This window comes from Rousettus aegyptiacus, unplaced genomic scaffold (genome assembly GCF_014176215.1).
Source record: "Rousettus aegyptiacus isolate mRouAeg1 unplaced genomic scaffold, mRouAeg1.p scaffold_m13_p_7, whole genome shotgun sequence".
NCBI classification, from domain to species: domain Eukaryota; kingdom Metazoa; phylum Chordata; class Mammalia; order Chiroptera; family Pteropodidae; genus Rousettus; species Rousettus aegyptiacus.
The window spans coordinates 98,237,113-98,257,229 of NW_023416310.1; the positions used below are offsets into that span (position 1 = coordinate 98,237,113).

Genomic DNA, 20,117 nt, shown 5'->3' on the forward strand with positions numbered 1-20,117 from the left:
TAGCATTATCTTTTCTAAATTATTGTAAATGCGGTACAAAACAAACACCAAAAATGTTACAAAGACACACGAGGACAAAAAAGGGTGTCAATACTGGATTTGAGCCAACTGCCGCCTGCATTATTGGGAAGCCATTCCTGCCAAGCCAAAGTTAGGCATTCAGTCAACATTTTTTTCAACAAGTGCTTCACACGCACGCACACGCCTTTAAAAGTCAACAGAAAAGACTCTAATACCACTCAAGAGAACTAGGACTAATCTGAGTTAAGTGCGTCCAGTTAACCAGCATAAGAAGCCTGAGTAACTTAACAAAGGTTAACTTGGTACACACCAAAAGTCCACACGGGTGTGGCGCACCTTCCCAAAGCCGTGTCAGCGAAAGGGAGCGCTCGAACTTTCACATTTGCTCGCGCCCGGGATGCGGGGGTGCGGGCTCCGCGACGTCCTGGACAGCAGACCGGGAAGTTTCGGCGGAGGGAGGGGGAGGCGACCACACATACCACAAACCGCAATCAGTTCCCTGGAAAGTCAGTTCTCGAACACTCACGCACGGGGAACAACGCGCAGACTCCTCGCCACAGGAAAGGCGGCCAAGCGGGCCCAGCGCGGGCCTGGCGCGCGCCCCGGGTCCACTGGAACAAACTTTAGAAACCGGGAGAAACTTTCCCGAGAGGACGCGCGGCGGCCGCGCGGGGCCTGCGGCTCGCTGGGCTGCAGCCGCCGTGGCCCCTCAACTCCCCGAGCGCCAGAAGGCTCCTGCCCCGCCCGCCCCGCCAGGGCCCAGGCCCCGGGCCCCGCAGGGAAGGCGGACGGGCCGTCGCGCCCACCGGCAACCGGATTCCCGACGGGTTCGCGGAGTAGACGAAGTTCCGCCCGCCGGAGGAGCCCCTCGGCCCGTCTGGGGAGCCCACGCCCGCACGAAGAGAGTTACCTGCGGCGAGCTGGGAGAGCACAGGAAGACTCCCGAGGCCTGAAGCCGACGGCGGCTGCTTTGTCTCCCTCCCGTCCGACTCCAAGGAGGAAACGGGCCGCTTTGCGCCCCCGCCCTCGGCCCGCCCCCGCCCGCGGTCCCCGCCCCCCGCCCCGCCGCCCGGGTGCCGTCCGCTCTTCCCAACACCTCCCTCCGGCCGCTCTTCCGGGAGCCTCCCGCCACTGCCCCGCTTTCCCTGGCTTCGGGGCAAGCCCCCAGTCAAAAGAGCTTGGCGACGCCGAGCCGAGACCCCAAAGAGGACCTCTTGTTCCCCACACTTCACCCCGGAGTTACCTCATCCCTTGCCCCTAGTGGGCGCCTAGGCTGGAAGTGACCCTCCGAGAGGAAGGAGGAGCGGTGATTCCTGGAACAGCCCGCGAGCCGAGGACTGCCAGTGAGTCACCTTTCAGCGCACAGGTGAGTATCGGGAGAGGCCTTCGCAGGCCCCACCCCCGGCTGGTGCTCCGGGGAGCTGGGTACGCTCTTTTGAGGATTGCCACAGGTGTTCCCGTGTCACAGGTTCTAGAAAAGTGCTCTAGGCCCAGCCCCTATTTTACAGGAAAAACTGAGGTCTCACAGCATGAGGTAGAGTGGCCCTGGAATCCGACTGTAGGGACCTCATAATGCAAAGTGGAAGACCTAGAAATCATCCCCTCGTTTGATGAGGCAAGCGAGAGGACCTGGCTTCTACCCTTATCCCCCTGGCCATTTAGGGAATTGTATTCCCACTCTTCCTTATCTTTCTGGCGAATGCTCAAAAAAAAAAAAAAAATACAAAAAATTAAAAAATACACACACACACACACACACACATACACACATGTATATATAGTATTCACAAGCAGCCTGGTATAGAAAACCCTAATGTTTTGTTTTTTTGTTTTTTTTTCTACCATAGGACAATGAACAAGATCAATTTCAGTATTGGCCTATAAATCCAAAATACTGCAAGACAACATCCACTGCTGGTTTGGTACTGAGCACTGAGGATGATGCTAGGGAGACCAGCCCTCAACATGCTTAGCCTTTACTACTCATATCTCTCCCTCCCTCAGGAAATGCAAACTCCTGGAAGACAGGATCTATATCCCCTACAGCACCCAGCTCAGTGCTCATCCCCTAGGCAGTGCCCAGTTAACATCTGAGGGTCAGCGTGCTCACTGTAATTCAAAGCACTATGGGTTCGTGTTAGTTAAGAGATGCTAATAAAGGGAAATAGGACCAGGAAGGGAGAGAACAACCTTCAAGAGAAAGACAAACCTTAACAAAGCCTTTGTTGTCCAACTATATCCCATTCTGTTTCTGGCTTCAGAGTCTTTGTTCCTGAAGTCTCCCCTGCCTAGAGTGGCCATGGCTTCCCCCACTACACTTGGCTACCTAATAATATAGTGATCAATCAGTAAGTATTTGTTTGAACTAACAAGTGACAAAGTTAAAGGATTATGCTCCATAACTTTGTATATCCATCACTTCACTCAGGACCAGCTACTTAATTTGTGAGGCCCCTTGTTCAAAAATTATTCACAATTTCAAGACAGCAACAGCGGAGCATTAAACCATGTGAGGGTCCTTTCTAAGTAGGGGACCCTGCTATAGAGTGAATGTTTGTGTCCCCCAGAATTCATAATATGTTAAATATCTACTGCCCAAGGTGATGGTATTAGGACATAGGCCTTTTGGGAGGTGATTAGGTCATGAAGGTAGAGCCCTCATGAATGGGGATCTGTGCCTTATTAAAAAGGCCCCAGGAAGATCCTTTGCCCTTCACACCGTGTAAGAACACAGCAAGAAGGCTCTGACTATGAACCAGGAAGAAAGCTCTCACCAGAACATGATGCCTTAATCTTGGACTTTCCAGCCTCTAGAACTGTGAGAAATAAATTCTGTTGTTTATGAACTACCCAGTCTGTGGTATTTTGTTATAGCAGCTGAAATGGACTAAGATAGACCCTAAAAATGAAAGTGCAAAGTTTGTTTTGGGAAAAGTAGGGTCAGGTGGTAGAAAGAATATGATGAGACTTGCAGCATGTCCTGTAAACTAAGGGGAGTCAGTTCTCTACTTCTAAGAACAGCTTACTAGGGAAGATATGAACATTCATTATGTTCCAGGGCACTTGCTATTTGCTGGGGAAGCAGCAATGAGTAAGACTGCTATTATCCCAGTTCCCACATAACTTAAAATGTAATGGAAGAGACAGGTATTAAAACAGATTTAAAAAAAAAAAAAAAAAAAGAAGGTCAAGGTGGAGATGAGAGAGGTACAAGTAGATTTGGGGGAAATTAACCTAGTCTGGCATTCAGTGACCTGAGGAAGTGACCTTTATCCTGTCACCCACTCCAGTCAGACTTTGGCACTCACCTCTCCACTAAAACTGCTTTTATCAAGGTTTCTGATGACCTCCATAATGTCAAATCTAGTGGTCAGTCTCCATCCACGATTGACTTCATTTAACCACTCTTCTTAAAATACTTTCTTTATTGGACCTCCAGGACACCAAGCTCTTCTGCTTTTCCTCCATCTTCCTTAACTACAACTTCTTAGTCTCCTTTGATGACTCCTTCCAAATCCTCCCAGCCTCTAAATGTTAGAGCAGCAGTTCTCAAAGTGCAGTCTGAAGACCCCCGAAACCCTTTCAGGGAATAGTAAGGCAAAAACTATTTTCATAATAGCACTAAAATAGCAGTTGCCTTTTTCACTCCCAATCTCTCATGATGTAGACTATTCCACAGACTATATGACAAACGACACAGCATCACACAGAATACAGAAACCTATATGAGAATCTAGCTACCTTCCTTTTATTAGGCCAGACAGTAAAGAGGTTTTCAAAAATGCAAAACAATGATAATTCTCCCTGAATTTCCCTTTATTTTAGAAAACATTCTTCTTTTAAAAATGTTTTTTATGATAACGTGACAATACAGTAAACACTGATAGATAAACTCACATAAAGGAAAGCTCTTGGACATCTTCAAACTGTTTTAACAGTGTAAAAGGATCTTGAGATCAAAAGCTTAAAAACTGCTGTTATAGAGTCCAAGGCTCCATTCTTGGACCTCTTTTTCCGTCTGCCATTAACCCATTGGTGATCTCATCCAGTCTTTTAAGTTTTTAGTATGTTGACAACTCCATACTTAAAACCAACCTAAACTATATCTCAACTTAAACTATTTTCCTGAATTCTGAACTCCCATATTCAGCTCCTTACTTGATACCTCCACTTGTATATCCAGTAAATATCTTGGTATCTCACACTTTATCTGTCTATATGCCCAAAACTGATTTCCTTATGTCTCTGTTTAAACCTGCTGATCCCACAGTTTACTTCATTTTATTAAATGGCAACTGCAGTTGTTCAGGCTAAATACTTTGGAGTCATCCTTGACTATTTTCTTTCTCTCACACATTTCATCTCTAATTCCTCAGCAAATTCCGTGCCTTCAAAATATAGTCAGAATCCACCAACTATCTCTGCTGTTACCATCCTGAGTCAAGCCATCATCATCACTTAACTAGAATTTTACAGGAGCCTCCTAACAGGTCTCTCTACTTCTACCCTTGCTTCCCTCAGTCTAATCTCAATTCAGTAGCCAGAGTGAACCTATTAAAATGTAAGTCAAGATGTCACTCCTATGCTCACAACCCTCCAATGGCTCCTATCTCACTCACAATAAAAGGCAAGGTCCTTATAAGGGCCTCTGGAGCTCGCCTGCCTCCCACACACTTCTCAGACACACTGGCCTCTTTACTATTCCTAGAACACTGTTCCTGGAACACTTCAGGCAGACTCATACCTTAGGGCCTTTGCTATCTGCTTGAAATGCTCTCTTCCAAATATCTCCCTGACTCACTCTCTCACCTCCTCCAGGTCTTTGCTCAGCTGTCACTTTCTCAGTGAGGCTTCCTCTTGGCCACCCTATCTGAAATTGCAAGTTGTAACCCTTTCCCCCATATCCCATTCCTCCTTACTTGCTTTATTTTTCTCCTTAGGGTTTATCACCATCTGACATATAAAGTTACATATGTATTTATAGCTATATATGAATATGTATATATTCATATTTTAACTTATTGTTTTCCCCTGTTTTCCTCCCACTAGAATTTAAGCCCCACAAGAGCCAGAATTTTTGTTTATGTTGTTCAGTGCTATGTCCCAGTACCTAGAATAGTACCTGGCACATTGTAGGTCTCTCAATAAATAGTGGTTAAATAGATGAAAGAATAATAAGCAGAATCTAGAAAAGACATTGACAAAGTGGAGAGAAAGGAAAGAGTTTGACTCTAAACCAAAGGGCAAGCACATTTGAAGGCCCTGAATCCCATTCCAGGAAAAGAACTACTGTGATTTGGGAGCTGGTAAGGTAGGCAGAGGCCAGTCTAGACAGGGCTTTGTAAGGCTTTAGACTTTATTGTGAGGGGAAATGGGAAGCCACAAAGGATTTTAAACAAAGAGATAACATGACCATATTTTGGTTTTTAAAAATTCGCTTTGGAAAAAAGCAGATTGTAAAGCAATACACATAATATCCCTTTTATGTTTAAACAATGAATACATATTTTAATGCTTTTTTCTCATAGCAGCTGAGCCATTTAAAATGTATCATCTGTTCAAAACCCTCCAGTTCTTCCCATTTCATTCTGAATAAAATTTACATGATCTTGCCCATCAACCTCAGACTCATCTTTGGGTTTTCCCTTCTATCTTTTCACTCCAGCCCACACCAGGGTCCTGAGCATTCCCTTAACACATCAAGCACTTTACTGTCTCAGGACTTTTACATTTCCAGTTCCCTCTGCTTGGTATGATCTTCCCCCAGACAGCCCCTTAGCTCACTCCATGGATTCATTCAGATCTCTACTCACCTTATCCTAAAGGCTTTCCCTATCCACCTTCATAAATCAACACTAGCACCCACTTCCTCTCCCCTCTCCATTTTATTTCTTTACCCTAATGTACTTTCTAGCACTTGTCACCACCTAACATAGAATATATATTTGAATGCAAGTGTCATTAAAGCAGATATCATTCTCTCCTGTTCACTGCTGTGGCTCTAGCACCTAAAACTGTGCCTGGTAGATAGCAGGTACTCAGTTGAATGAATGGTTACAAGCCAGTAAAGTTACATGCAGGAAGGGGTATGTGCGTACTTGTAAGTTTTCTGTAAATAAGATGGTATGTAATATACAAATGTAGTGGGATAGAAAGAAGTGAGTAGATTTAGAAGCTATACAGAAGGACAGAGGATCCTCAGTCTTGCCAGTCATTGGATATAAAGGTTTCAGACTTGTTCTGCCTGAGGAAATAGTGATGCCAATTACCCATATAAGCCCTGGAGGTAAAAGCACGTTGGAGTGGGGGTGGAAAACAATGCAGACAAAGAGCTACTTAGTTTTAGGGCCTACCAAACATCTAGGAGGAGAGATCCTATAGACCAAGTATATCCAAATCTGAACTCAGGAAAGGCCCCAAGTGGAACTAGAATTGTGGGAGTCATCTGCGCTTGGAGAGTATATGGCAAGAAGAGGTGGAAACCCAGGACCAACATTTGAGAGGAAGAGAAGCCAGAACAGGAGACTGAGTTCCCCTCTGCAACCCAGAGCCCTCCTTTCCTTTCCTAAAATGCACCAATTCCTTTCCCACAGCAAGGGCTTGGCATTTGCTGTACCTGCTACCTGGAAATCTCTTTGCCCTAACTCTTCAGCTTGGCTTCTTCTTATTCTTTGTGTTAATTAAATATTTTATTTAGTGCCTACTTATATATTAAATTTTTGAGATCACTTACATATTTTTTTCCAACATTTAAGCCACTTTTTTAAAGACTTTTTTTTTAGGGCAATTTTAAGTTCACAGCAAAACTGAGAAGAAAATAGGGATTTCCCATAAATTCTTTGTCCCCATACATGCATAGCCTCCCCCATTATCAATATCTCCCAGCAGAGTTGGGACATTTGTTAAAACTGATGAACCTACACTGATACATCATAATCACCCCAAATCCATAGTTTACATTAAGGTTCACTCATGTACATTCTACAAGTTTGGACATATGTGTAATAACATGATCCATCACTACAGTATCATACAAAATATTTTCACTGCCCTGAAAGTCCTCTGTGCTCTGCCTATTTATCCCTCCCCACCACTTCCTATTCTTGAGGGCCAATTTTGACATCACCTGATTAGTTCCTGACCACACTCCCCAACACCCCAGTCATTCCCTACCGAATTACTACAATTATATTCTTTATATTATTCATCCTTCTCTGGAATTGTCTACTAGTTCATTTTCTGTCTCCTCCATTAAGCTATAAGCTCCGTGAGGACAAGAATCTTGTCTTACTTTTTCATTTTTTTGCTCTTATAATTTAGCGCAGTGCTTGGAACATAAAGTGCATTTTAAATATATTTGACGAAAGAATAAATGGCCATAGATATAAGAGGAAAATCAAGTGTCATTGAAACCAAGGATTTGGTCACTAATATCGATTGATGGCATTTGGGTTGAAACTTCAGGTTTCAACTTACTGAACACAGTGCACATAATCATGAGTGTTAAGCTGCACCAAGAGTATTAAAGAAAAAAACAAAGCCAATCAGTAAGACTTTATGGACTATTCTAAAAAGTAACACAAAATAATGTCAAAATGTCAGTAAAGATGAACTATGACAGATCATTTTAGAGATTCTCTATATTATGAGGGCTTTGTTATCATTTATCTATGTTGTGCTGTTAAATAATAGCTTTACAGTGCATAAAGCACTTACCTGGCTGTGACCTCATCTGAGGCACTCCACCATCCTTAAGGAAGGTAGAACCAAAATGAGTGAAGCTCCAAGAATGGTGAGGATAAGAACTGATTTGGTAGCTTTGAAATGAAAGGTTAGAAAATCTTTATGTCTTGTCATGGCCATGAAGTGATGAGTGTCCTTTCCCTCAGTAAATTCCATAGAAGAAATCAAAGGGACTCTTGGCTTAGCCTGGGAAAAGCCAACAAAGGGGGTCAGATTTGGACAAGAGTCAATAAAACTAAAGGCAAAACTAAAGTGTGGGACCACATCAGGGTCAAAGGCAATTGGGTGCCTAGTAGCCCTGATTGCCTTTTAGTTCCTTTTCAGATGGGTTGGGGGAAAGCAGGAAAGCCTTGCCCACTCTGGCAGTTTTATTTATTATTAGTTAACATCAGGGTATTTTCCTCATTTCTGTGTGGCTCAGTAACTCTGGCTGCACATTAGAATCACCTTGAGAACTTTTTAAAAATATGATACCAGGAACCACCCCCAGAATCTCAGATTCAACTATTCTTAGGTAGGGACTAAGCATTTTAAAAATCTCCCTGGATGATTCTAATGTGCAGCCAGAATTGAGAATCACTGATACCTAGTCTAAACTTGAACAGAAAACAGAGTATACTTAAAACTTGTTCATTAATTCATTCATTAATACAGTAATAATTATTTTAACACTCAATGACTAGGAGTAATAGCAGCTCATATTTACTAAGTCTTTGGTACAGTCCATGTTCTGTGCTAAGAGCTGCACATTTTATACTTGTCTCTCAACAATCCTAATGTAGTTACTACTGTATTCATTATTCTATAAATGAGAAAAGAGGCTTGGGTCACACTGGAAGTATATGGCAGTGCCGGAACCTAGATGTGCTAGAATCCAGAACCAGGCTCTTAACCACCCCCACTTAGCCTCTTAAATGTCAATGACTTTTTAAAAATTCTTTGTTGAAAACCCACATTCAAAATAGTTTTCATGTCAAGACTATACTGTAATTTAAATGCCTGGTTATTATACTGTGTGTATTTTGTCTTTTAGCATGACTTCAAGCAGTTTGACAAGTGGGGGGTTGGGGGGTTTGAGGGTGCTTTTGGAGGTGATCAGGACAGGCTCACTTGCCTCCCTTCCAGCCCTCTTCTAATAGAGGATGCTGCTGGCTTTAACTGTGAGTTAAGTTTTAAATAAAAGACCAAACTTAGGCCCTTGACACTTATGAAGTATAAGGTTCTCTTTATTCATATTATTCATCTTCCCTGCAGAAAACAAAATCAACATTTAGTTCTTAAAATCAGTCAGCAGATGTTCACGATTCTTTTCTCTCTGATATGATCAAAGATAAGTACACAAAAACAAACATTTCCTGCCCCTTTCATGCTCATATTTCTGTTGATAACAATGGAGAAAGAGAATCTGAAAGGAAAAAAGTTAGACTGTGACAACCAAGCAAAATGATATCTAAAAAGAAGTCTTTTAAAAAGAGGAGAGGGCTCAAGGAGGAAGATTGTACTTTATTCTCTTTAAAGTATCAGCAGGCTTTATTATGGAAACCTGATTCTTTGTATTCACCATTCTAAAAAATTTTTTTGTCTGGCATTTTTAGATATTTGTAGGAGTATGAAAAGTGCTATCAAAATAAGAATTGTTGCATTGTAATATAAACCAAATTAAATTAATACACTTTAGAGCTCCAATGTAGTGGTGAATGAGTCATTTGTCCCCATTCATTGCTTCTGTTACATAACAGTTTTTTCTACATTCCAAGAAACTTTGAGAAAAAGAAAATCTGTCAGAACACAGCAGAGAGATACACCTTTCGGGAACCTTTACGTGTCCCTGTATGTCCCCCATACGAGTGGAAGCTAGGGCAGCCTTTGTTTTTCTTTTACCCAGGGTAAATTTGATTCTGGGTTGACTGAGTCAAGTCTGCGTTGACCGTGGGATTCCTGGACTCCATGAGCTCACAGTGGAATCTGGCAAACCTACATTTTGTCCTGGCTCCCTCTATCAGTCCTTACCAATCTAGCTTCTTTAATCATAATAAATCACTCTTCTGTCTGCCTCTGAGTCTGGCAGGACCAACCCCTCCCTCACAGAAGGCTATTATCATATTCTTTCCTTCATCCATTCATTTGCTCAATCAATCTACTATGTGATACTCATTGTACTAGACCCTGGAGATAGAGTTGTGGGCAGCCCTCATGTAATTTACATTCTAGAAAGGGAGAAAGGCAATAGATAACACTTACATGAACTGTATGATTTCAGATAGGGGTAAGTGCTAGGAGTGATGGGAAGGAGACATGCTCATTTAGGAAAAGGATAAGGGAAAGGCCTTACTGAAAAGGTGATGTTTGAGCTAAGACTTGAATGACCAGAATGAGCCCTTTGATGGGAAAGAATATCCCAGAGGGGGAAAGAGCAAAGGCAAACGCCCTAGGGTTGGAATAAGCCTGGCATATTCAAGGAACAGAAGAAAGCCCAGTGTGCTGAGAGGTAGTAAATAAGAAAAAGAGTAGTACTAGATGAGGTCAGAGAAGGAGGTAAGAGATGGTACGAGGGTTTGGGTTCTCCTTTAAGAACAATGGGAAACCCTTGGAGGATTAAAAAGTAGAGTGAACTTGATCTAATTTGCATTTTTAAAAGGTCACTTTGCAGTATAAAGAATGAAGTGTAAAGGAGCGAGAGTGAGTGCCTATCATCATTCACTCATTTATTCAAAAATATTTTTTGAGTGCCAAATTGCCAGGCAATGTGTCAAGCACTGGGACATCACAGTGGGCAAAACATTCCTCCCCTCATGGAGCTTACAAGACAGCTGGAGAGAAACAGAGAAGTCCATAAGCTCTTATAATAAGCTAAGTGCTATGCTGAGAGCAAGCTCCAGGTATTGTGGGAGGAATTCATTCATTCATTCATTTAGTAAATATTTATGTGCCAAGCTCTCAGGATACAATGGTGAGCTAAACAAACAAGGCAAATACCCCAATGGCGTTTACAGATTAGTGGAGCAGACAGACACTAATTAAACGCTCTCACAGACCTATCATTACCCATTGTAATATGAGCTATGAAAGAAAAACAATGTGAGAAGATGTAAGAAGGAAGCCTGGTATAGTCTGGGAGGACTCAGGAAGCCTGAGGATGAGCTGCAGGTATATAGTTAAGTTAGTAAAACTGGATAGGGAGATTGTCAGTTATACCTCAATAAAGCTGGAGGGTGAAAAAGGAGAAATGTGCTGTGGACCCACTGAGTTTCAGCTCCAGCTCTGTGGGTCAGGAAAGGCTTTCTGACATCTAAGCTGAGGCCTGAAGGAGAAATAGGAGTTAGCCAAGTGCAGGGGAGTCGGAAGGGGAAAGAAGGCATTCCAGATAAAGGAACAGCCCGTGCAAAGGCATGGAGGCAACAGAACATAGTGGATTCTGGGGAAAAGCCTACAATGTAGAAGGGTAAAACGAGGTTCAAGAGAATGGAGAAATGACCAGGATTAGAATCATTTCATGCTAATAAATTCTTTTGAACTTCATTCTGAGGACAGCAGGGAACTGCTAAAGAATTTCAAGCAGGACAGAAACCAGGACAGATGGAATATTAGAAACTTCTCTGGACACAGAGAGGAGACTGGGCTGAGCCCCCACAACATGCCACACTTTATCTAACAGAGGAAATGCTATGGAAAATGGGCATTATACCCTTGATGAAATCCCTCTTGGGATTGTCTAGGTCGAGCAACCATTTAGCCAACGACATTGGCCACCCTGTTATTGCCTCTGCCCACAGCCTGCAGCCCAGCCCAAGACTGGCAGGAGCTGTAAATGTGGAAGACATCTGCCTGTTGTGCCGAGCAACAACCCATCAGTGCTTCCAGGCCTGGGCACACCAGGGATCCCAGTTTCCTCTGCTTCGTGGGCCAAAAAGTGGTGCACAGGGCAAGGTCCCCTTAGATCTCAGTCATTTATTCCTTTCATTAATTTGGTTAAGGAGAGGATATGATGGCCTGACTACTATCATTTGCCCTCAACGTTTTGCTCTTACCTTGAACTTTCACTCAAATGTCTGGCTCTTGGAACAAAAGCCCTTTTTGCATGGCGGTGGGCAATGGCTTCTGACTGCCGTGCCCTCCAAGGGGTCTTGGATTTAAGGGTTGGGAAGAAGGTGTCCTGAGTCTCCATGGAGGCTGAGGCCTATAAGACCGGGACCTCCAATGGCTTTTCATTGTTACAGGATAAAACCTAAAAAATTTAGCCTGTCCTCCAGGACACTTTGGGATCTGCTCCTTTCTACCAGTTTTGCCCTTCCTGGGGGTCTCTTCTTCCATGATTCCCTGTGACAGTGCATTCAGATCTCAACTCAAATGTCACCTCTTCAATTTGACTCCCCTGACTACCTACCCTAAGGTAGCTGGATAGTCACTCTCTACACCATCACCTGTTGTATTCTTTTGCATTACATTTCACCAGCTATAAATTATGTATTTGTTTGTCTACTTGCTTATTTTGGTCTTCTCCTTCTAGGATGTGCCCCGACATCTTGGACCTTGTCTGTCTTGTTTACTGTTTTGTCCCCAATACCTAAAACAATGTCTAGCACATAGTAGGTGCAGAATCTGGCCTATCTTTCCAACCTCATTCCCACTCCATTCCTGCATTCATTTCCTAAGTTTTGGAGAGGTCTTGAGACCTGCCTTGCTAATTGAACCCCATAATTACTTCAACCTGAAATGACTTTCCTCTTCTCCTAGCTACTTACTTCCCTGCCCCCATACTTCTTCTTCTTTTTTTTCAGATTCTGAAATCCTCTCAGATTTTCAAGCCTGGTACACACCTCTGTCAAGGCTCACCTCACTGATTGCATTGACATGTTTACCTGTCATACCCTACCAGCCCACATCTGTGAACTACTAAAGAAAGGCATCCATTTACCTCCTTATCTCAAGCACACAACACAGTAATCAACACGCAGTAGGTGCTTCACTAATGTTTGTTGATTGACTATATAGAAAAATGTGGTTCAGAGAATCATGGATTAGAAAACCATGATTATTTTTACGGCAGTGGTGAGAGGGGTTGTCATAACTCTAGACCTACAGCAGACAAGCAGCCCCTTCCTATGGGCTGAACCAGAAAAACATCACCCTATTAAATTCCAATAACTAAAAACAAAAGGGGTAGGTATGGCCAAAAGACCCTGTTTTTCACCTTCTATGTATCTCAAATTGGAAAGAGCTGTACATCTCACCAATCCATGGGTGAGAGGTACAGAAGCATTCTCACTATTGACTCTGGCAAAATTAATCAAAGAGGTCTGGGAGAAGTGCCAGCTAAAGTTTGCACAGTGCTTTGCACACTCAACCAGACATGTCCTCAAACCTTATCTCACTAGGGTCTGGGGGAAAAGAAAGTAGGTTTCATCTATCAGTGAGGCTCAGAGAGGTCCAGCAGCCTGCCCAAGGAGACACCACTGGGAGTGAGGTGCTCTCTAGCTATGCCATTATTCTATTATTTGGGAGACTATAACATGCTCATCCAAGTTTTAGTTGCTAAGCTTCTGGAAGTCTAGTTATTATTGTCTAAAATACAGAACTGCAGAATGTGTAATTAGATGCTTTAAAAAGTCCTTTTGGATGATGCTGATGCCAATGATGCTGAAGACAACAGCAATTTTGATAATGAACATGATAAAGATGTTATACCTGAAGACAAGGATCAGGAGGAAACCCTTATCTTAGACTGGAGCTAGAGCCAACACCACAGGTAAAGGGCTGATCAGGATGCAGCATTGTCCAGTAGTTGATCTGGACTCTCCAGCTGGGCCACCTGTGACCTCCTCAGCCCTCTACTTCTCATTGACTGCGTGGTCTCACCAAGCTTCAGTTTCCCCATCTCAAAATGGAGAGATTATTGGCTGAATTTTAGAAATACTCGGAAGCTCTTTTGAAACAGTCTCCGTAAAGCATTATCATGGTGGTTATATCACAGAAAATGCTTCATGATGATACTAGCAAATTTTTACAAACAGCATACTTTATGACAGGCAATGTTCTAAGCACTTTATATATATTAGCTCATTTATGTAACACTCTGTAAGATAAGTGCTAATGTCAACACCCCTGTTTCCTAGATAAAGAAACTAAGGTACAGGGAAGTTAAATAATTTGTCCTTAGTCACAGAGCCAAAAAGAGCCAGAGCTGGATGTTGAAACACAGATGGTCTGACTCCAGAGGCATTACACAGCTATGGCAGCCATGGAGATATGCTGTTGGGATTTCCCTTTGAGAGAGCTATTGTAGCAAGCAGAGTTCACTGACTTTGGGATCCATCACAGCATCCACATCAAGGCCATGCTTTATCTGGGCTTCTCTCAGCCTGTGACTGAGCATAGCGGGAGTACCAGAGTTGCACCATTCCTGCCCGACACGGGACTCCTCTGATAGGCAACTGTTTTGTATGCACGCTAAAATATACATAACATAAAGTTTACCACTTTAACTATTTTTAAGTGTACAGTTCAGTGGCATTAAGTACATTCACAGCATTGTGAAACTGTCACCACCATTCATCTTCAGAACTTTTTCATCTTCCTAAACTGAAACTCCATACCCATTAAACATTAACTTCCCATTTCCCATCCCCACCCCCACCAGCTCCTAGCAACCACCATACTACATTCTATTTCTATGAATGTGATTACTCTAGGTACCTTATAAAAGTGAAATCATACAGTGTTTGTCCTTTTGTGTCTGGCTTATTTCACTTAGCACAATGCCTTCAAGTTTTAGCCATCTTGTAGCATGTGTTAGAATTCCCTTCTTTTTAAGGCTGAATAATATTTCATAGGACATAGTTACCAGATTTTGTTTATCCTTTCGTCTGAGAGGCAACCTTTGCTCAGGGACTTTCAATCAACCTGACTGAGACTTTTTCAGAACTGTACTTCAGTCCAAAGCTCTTCCCTTATTGACCCTCTTCTTTTCCAGATTGTCAAACCTGCGTCACAGTCAGAAGACTCTCGCCATCTTCCCCTGAGAGGTTTGTCCTTCACAGATGCTCATCCATTAATCTCTTGCATGCCTAATCACATCTTGGTGTCTTTTTCTCAGGGGACAATACTGATGCAACAGTCTCTTAATAAACATTATTTATCATTATTTTTATTTCTTGGAAAGGGAAAGAGGCATTTAAAGCAAATTTGTAAAAACATTTAGGACAGTTATGTAATTGTGCACTGTATACACTTTTTTGAACTTCTTTTGTTTTATAAATGTCTCATTGTAGAAAAGTTAGAAAATAACACAAGTAAAAAGAAGAAAACTAAATTCACCTGTTATGCTGCTACCCCAGATTGTTTTCAATCATTACTGTCATTAACGTTTCGTTTTGGGGTAAATCACTCTAGATGTTTATCTCTACATATGCAATATCAGTTTCTTTTTAAGGAAACTGATTTTTCCCATAGGATGAACTGGGTGGAGATTACAGAGCTTAGGTTATATTCATAAACTGACTTAGTTTATGAATGCATTCATCCATTCATTTAATATATATTTATTGACCAGCTATCAAGCATCAGGCTCTGTTCTAGGCACAAAGGATATAAGACAGACATAGCTCTTGCTTGCAGAAAGCATATCTAGACACATCTCCAGGCAATTACACTACACTGCTGTGTGGACACAGAGCAGGGCCACCCAGCCCTACCTGGTTTCTTGGAGAAAGTAGTATCTAAGTCAATACCCGAAGAATGGCAAGGAGTTAACCAGGCAAAAGAGGAAATTTTAAGAGGCATTGTAGGGCTCGAAGTTAGGCCAAGGGGGGCACATATAATAGCTTTGGTTGGGTAAAGAGAAGCTGACTCTGTTCACAAGTGCCAAAAATGATGAATAACTCTGCATGTGAGTGTGTGAGTGTGTGTGCCTGTGGTAACTTCTCAGACTTGATCACTCAAGCTAAGCATGAAATTAGACCTTGACCAATCAAGGAATCTTGGGCAGAGACTCTCAATGGAGAAAGCAGATACCCAGAAACCAACAGAAGGAGAAAAACTAACTGATCCTTAGATTGGAAATATTGGCCAGGCATTAAGCTCTTTGAACGCATGGAGCAGCTTCTCCACCTCTGTGGAGTCCATCGGCTCAAGACAATGCCAAGTACAAAAAGAACCTGAGTTTTAACTGGTGCCCAAGGCATCATTGTTTCTCAGCCTAAAGAGGCCATTACACAGCTCTATAGAAAGACACTCCGGATGATTCTGGCATCATCCTAAGTCTCTTAGGAGTGCAGTTGTTTCAACATGAAGTATGGAGTCCAAGATCACAGAAGTGGCACAGAAAAAACATGAAAGCCCAGCCTTGCCCTAAAAAGATCTAACTTATTTATCACCAGGAGCAGCAGTAGCACTGCCCATCACAGAACTTCCGAGGAAGGTTATAGATCAGCAGAAAGTAAGTATTGTTTCAAATGATTTTTTGATAGTAGCTTTTTTCTGATTGGCAACAATCGACATCTTATTTTCTACATTCCATAATTCTTGTTGACCAAGTTCTATTTTAGCATTTAAGTACAAATAAAATTGTTTAATGAGATAATATCAAAAGGGCTCAAAGTGTGCTGACAGGTGCTACCATCTAATTAAATGTGAATATCTCTATAATGTAACTTGGGTTTTTAAAACAAAAAAGCAGTAGCTACCCATGGTATGGTATTTTTAGGTACGTAGGTGAGGCAGGCACCCACACATGCCACCACATCCCTCTGAATGGTAAAGAAAGCTCCTCACTTCCCCCTGGCTAGGAGGGAATGGGCCGAGATGACTTGGCAGTGTTTCCTCAATGTTACCTTCCTTGAGAGTCACAAGCCCCCCACACACACTCCCACCTCCAAATTCAATGCTTCTCAAAGCAGCTGCCAGCAAGTGGCCCAGGGAGTCAAGGCCCATCTCTGTAGTCAGTGAGGCCTTGGCACTAAGATGGACCAGAATATGCCCAGTCCTAGCAACTGGACCCTATGAGATAGGCAATCACAAGACCAGTATCGGGCAGTGGTCTGCATGTCCCATCCATGGAAGAAATGTCACCATCTTCCCTCAGGAACAGGCCTGGGTGGGGGTTGTCCCTGGGTGGGTGAACACCCACTGGTCTTCTCAGCCAATTTGACAGTCAGGGTAAAAATAACACCAGCCGCATCATTTTCCAAAATTAAGGGCGATGCTATAGAAAATGTATGCAGATGTATACAGACACAGATGGGAACAAGTGTATTTAATTGTAAATGAGTCAGAACGGAGCAAATGAGATTTCCCTTATATTTGGGTTCCAAAAATTACAGAGAAAATGTGCCTGAGGCAGAAACAAACCAACCCCCCAACACACACACACACACTCACACACAAATGGGGGGGTAGGTTATTGAGATAGGAGCCACATGGGAGGGAACCTTTGGCATCCAGAAGGCTGGAGTAGCTTTGGTTTCAACCTCTGGGGGATGGAAAGTGCCCTGACTCTCAGAGGCCCTAAAGTGACCAAAGTGTTAATGGGATAAACACAGACACAAATAGCAAGACTCATAGTGCCTCAGCTTCTTCTGGTTAGAGAAAGTGGAGAAAAGAAGGGAGGGTTATAAGGGACTCCCCAAGGAGAGAGCCAAAGGCCAGCTTTTGTGACCTCAGAGAACAGAACTGAGATAGAGAAAAAAAAAAAAGGGAAGAAAAACATCTCTACCTAGCTCCCCGAGGCCAGAGAGAAGAAAAGAACAGAATACTTCTTGTTCAGAAAGCACCATTTCTCCTCAACAGCTTTAAAGAAGGCACCTAGCAGCAGAGTGCAGGGCTCTTGGTAGATGTTCAGGAAATGCTAGAAGGAAAGAGAAAGGATAAAAAAAGAAAAAACATCTCATCCTACAAATCCCTTCCATTTTGTGGACTGAAGGGTACTACAGTGGAGAATCACAGAAGCAAAGAGGCAGATTGCCCAAATAAAAGGGACCTGCTTCAAAAGACACAGCATGCCCTCCCTTACAGAACAGGGGGGTATGGGAGATGGGCAGGAAAGTACTGGCCAGGGGGTCTGCATGTCCTGCCAGGCCTCCTGCCCTGATAAATTCATTCCCTCCACAGGCAGTAGTCTGAAATTTATACCTACCCACTGTGCCTGAACAATTGTAATTTGCTCCTCAGAAAACAGAAAACATTGGTTTCACCACAGTGGGGGAGCTATCCCCAGGGGCAGCAGCAACCTGACAAGCAAGCAGAGAGCTTTGTGCATCAGAGCTCAGCACCTCCTAGGCATCCAAGAAATGCCTACAAGTAAATGAATGTGTGAATGAATGCATGCATGAATTCATGAACACAACAGACTCTTTCCCCATCCAAAATGGTCTCACTCTATGATATGAGCCCTTTACCTCTCTTTCCCCAGGCTTGTTTCCTCTGTGTACTGATGATTCTCTGCCTCCCAACCACAAAAGCAGAAAATCCAGCTTTTTCCTCAAACTCAGCCTTTTTTCTCGGGTCCAACTTCCCAGGAGGATTCTAGGAAGGCATGAAGCACAAAGGTTCCTCTAGGGAAAAGGGCAAGGGGAGCTTTCAATAGGGCCACCCCTGCATGCTTTGTTCATCACATTTGCCTTATCTCCCCAGGAAGTCCAGAGGGCTAGGTTGCTCTTGCTGACATTTGACCCACCCCCCTTCCCACAAACACCCCAGTCCCACTCTGAGCCCTGCCCCAGCCTGAGATGTCAGCCTTAAAGAAAGCCCATACTGTGTGTCTGGTGGTCTGCAGGCAAGTTCCAGAGATGGATCCTTATGCTTAGAGCACCACACACCCAGGAGAGCACATGCCTCCATTCTGCAGGTCCTCTGAGCCACCCATCCCAACACCGTCCTGCTAAATGCCAGTGGATACAGAAGCCAAAGAAGAAAATGAAGAAAGGCCCCACAGCGTCACCCAGCACAGCTGTGAGCTGCCCAGCATCGGCACCGCAGCTCCGGTCTGCCACATGCCAGCCTGGTGGAGCCGAGGGGAATTGAAGAACCAGCTACAAGTTAAGGCCTATATCTGCTTTCCACAGGCCTTATTTCAACACTGGCTTCCTACAAAAGCTCAGCACCCAAGCTCTGGCTGCTTTTTGTAACCTGCCTTCCCTTACCCTGCCCTTGCCTTCTGTATCTGACTCTGCATTACATGTTCTACTCTCTAGTGCCTCCTTCTTTCTTTCTTTTTTTTTTTTAATTCTTCTCCTTCTTTTCCCCTCTTCCTCACCTCTTCAATTTGCTCAGCACTTTACAGTTTAGGAAGCTGTTTCAGATACATCAGACATGATGAGTTCAGGGGCATAAGTGACAGAGCAGAGACTGTGGCATATACCAAACTAGGCAAGAAGAAGGCAGTTTTTGGAAAGATGGAGAAAAAGAGACAGGGAATGTCAGCATAATGATTACCAGAACTATAAGAGGGAAAAGCATCTTGTAGACGTTTCATCTCAATGCTGATCTTTGAAAAGCAGTCTCTGTCTTTCCAACAAGCAAGACCTTGTTGTGAGGAATCCGCCTTGGTTTGGGTTCCTCCAAAAGGGACCCTACAACAGGGGTTCAAGGGTAAATTGTTTATTTGGGAGGTGATTCCAGGAAATGCTGGAGGGGAGTAAGGAAGTGAGACTAAGAGAGGACAGAGGCCACTAACAGGTGCCTTATAAGGTGTTAAGTTACTACTTGGACAACTTGAGCTCAGATCTGCTTGGAACTCTGGAAGACAATGTGCTAGGTGCCTCAAGTTTGTGCCTGCTGAGGGTGAGGGAGCCCGGCTACACACTCTGTCATTAGTTGAGAGCTGCTTCCAGAGCTGAGCCATTAACTCCCTGGTACTTCCCACTTTCCCTGCACAGAGGCCAAGTGTGTTCCTGTGCCCAGAACAAAGCTCTCAGGCAGAGTCCCAGGTGTTTGCAGTAAGTAGTCTCCGGCACGTAGAGGTGGGTACTGAGAGGACTTGAGCAGGGCAACCGCAACATCTGCTACAAACTGCTATAGCCTTCTGATTAACATCCTTTAACTTAAGCCAGTTTGAGTTTCCATCCCTTGAAACTAAACAACCCCTCACTAAGATATCCCCCCTTTCCCTCAGCACTCCTAATAGATAAGCCTCCTCACTCTCCCTCCTTTCTCTTATCTCAGTGGCCTTAAAAGTTCCCTCTTTACCTCATAATGTCTTTGAATTTTCACCCATTCTTTTTCCCTTTGCTCTGGGCTCAGAATATTTTTCTTTCACCTGAACTTTTGTACACACGCACACAGACACACACACTGCTTCCTCCAAGGCTTTGTTCGATTCAGTTACCTTTCCTGAATGATGAGCAGGAGTTAGAAGAAAG

At 43.4% G+C, this 20,117-nt stretch overlaps 2 protein-coding genes across 6 annotated transcripts in view; one reads left to right on the forward strand and one right to left on the reverse strand.

The window, feature by feature from the left end:
* Positions 1–20,117, reverse strand: part of CTNNA1 (catenin alpha 1) — a 187,005-nt gene that overhangs the window by 150,572 nt on the left and 16,316 nt on the right. Inside the window, exon 1 of one of the 4 annotated variants that reach the window (XM_016160595.2) lies at positions 932–1,037. The exons of 1 other annotated variant lie outside the window; for it this stretch is intronic. The gene's annotated coding sequence lies outside the window, so the exon portion shown is untranslated. Of the gene's footprint in view, positions 1–331; positions 441–931; positions 1,038–1,264; positions 1,284–20,117 lie in introns of those variants that run through there. 2 more of the 4 variants (XM_016160598.2, XM_016160597.2) reach the window with 2 other exon arrangements.
* On the forward strand, positions 390–18,665 carry LOC118605608 (translation initiation factor IF-2-like). 2 transcript variants are annotated; one of them, XM_036225211.1, is made up of 4 exons: positions 390–1,387; positions 14,735–14,786; positions 16,140–16,198; positions 18,605–18,665. In XM_036225211.1, the coding sequence occupies exon 1, from the start codon at positions 419–421 to the stop codon at positions 1,280–1,282; it is 864 nt and encodes a 287-aa protein (XP_036081104.1). In that variant the 5' UTR covers positions 390–418; the 3' UTR covers positions 1,283–1,387; positions 14,735–14,786; positions 16,140–16,198; positions 18,605–18,665. The 2 variants fall into 2 exon arrangements, with proteins under 2 accessions (XP_036081104.1, XP_036081103.1); XM_036225210.1 differs by lacking the exons at positions 14,735–14,786; positions 16,140–16,198; positions 18,605–18,665 and adding an exon at positions 1,869–2,870.

Bases quoted from the DNA above. Each gene is read 5' to 3' on its own strand.
- LOC118605608 (XM_036225211.1), top strand. From the start codon at position 419: ATGCGGGGGTGCGGGCTCCGCGACGTCCTGGACAGCAGACCGGGAAGT.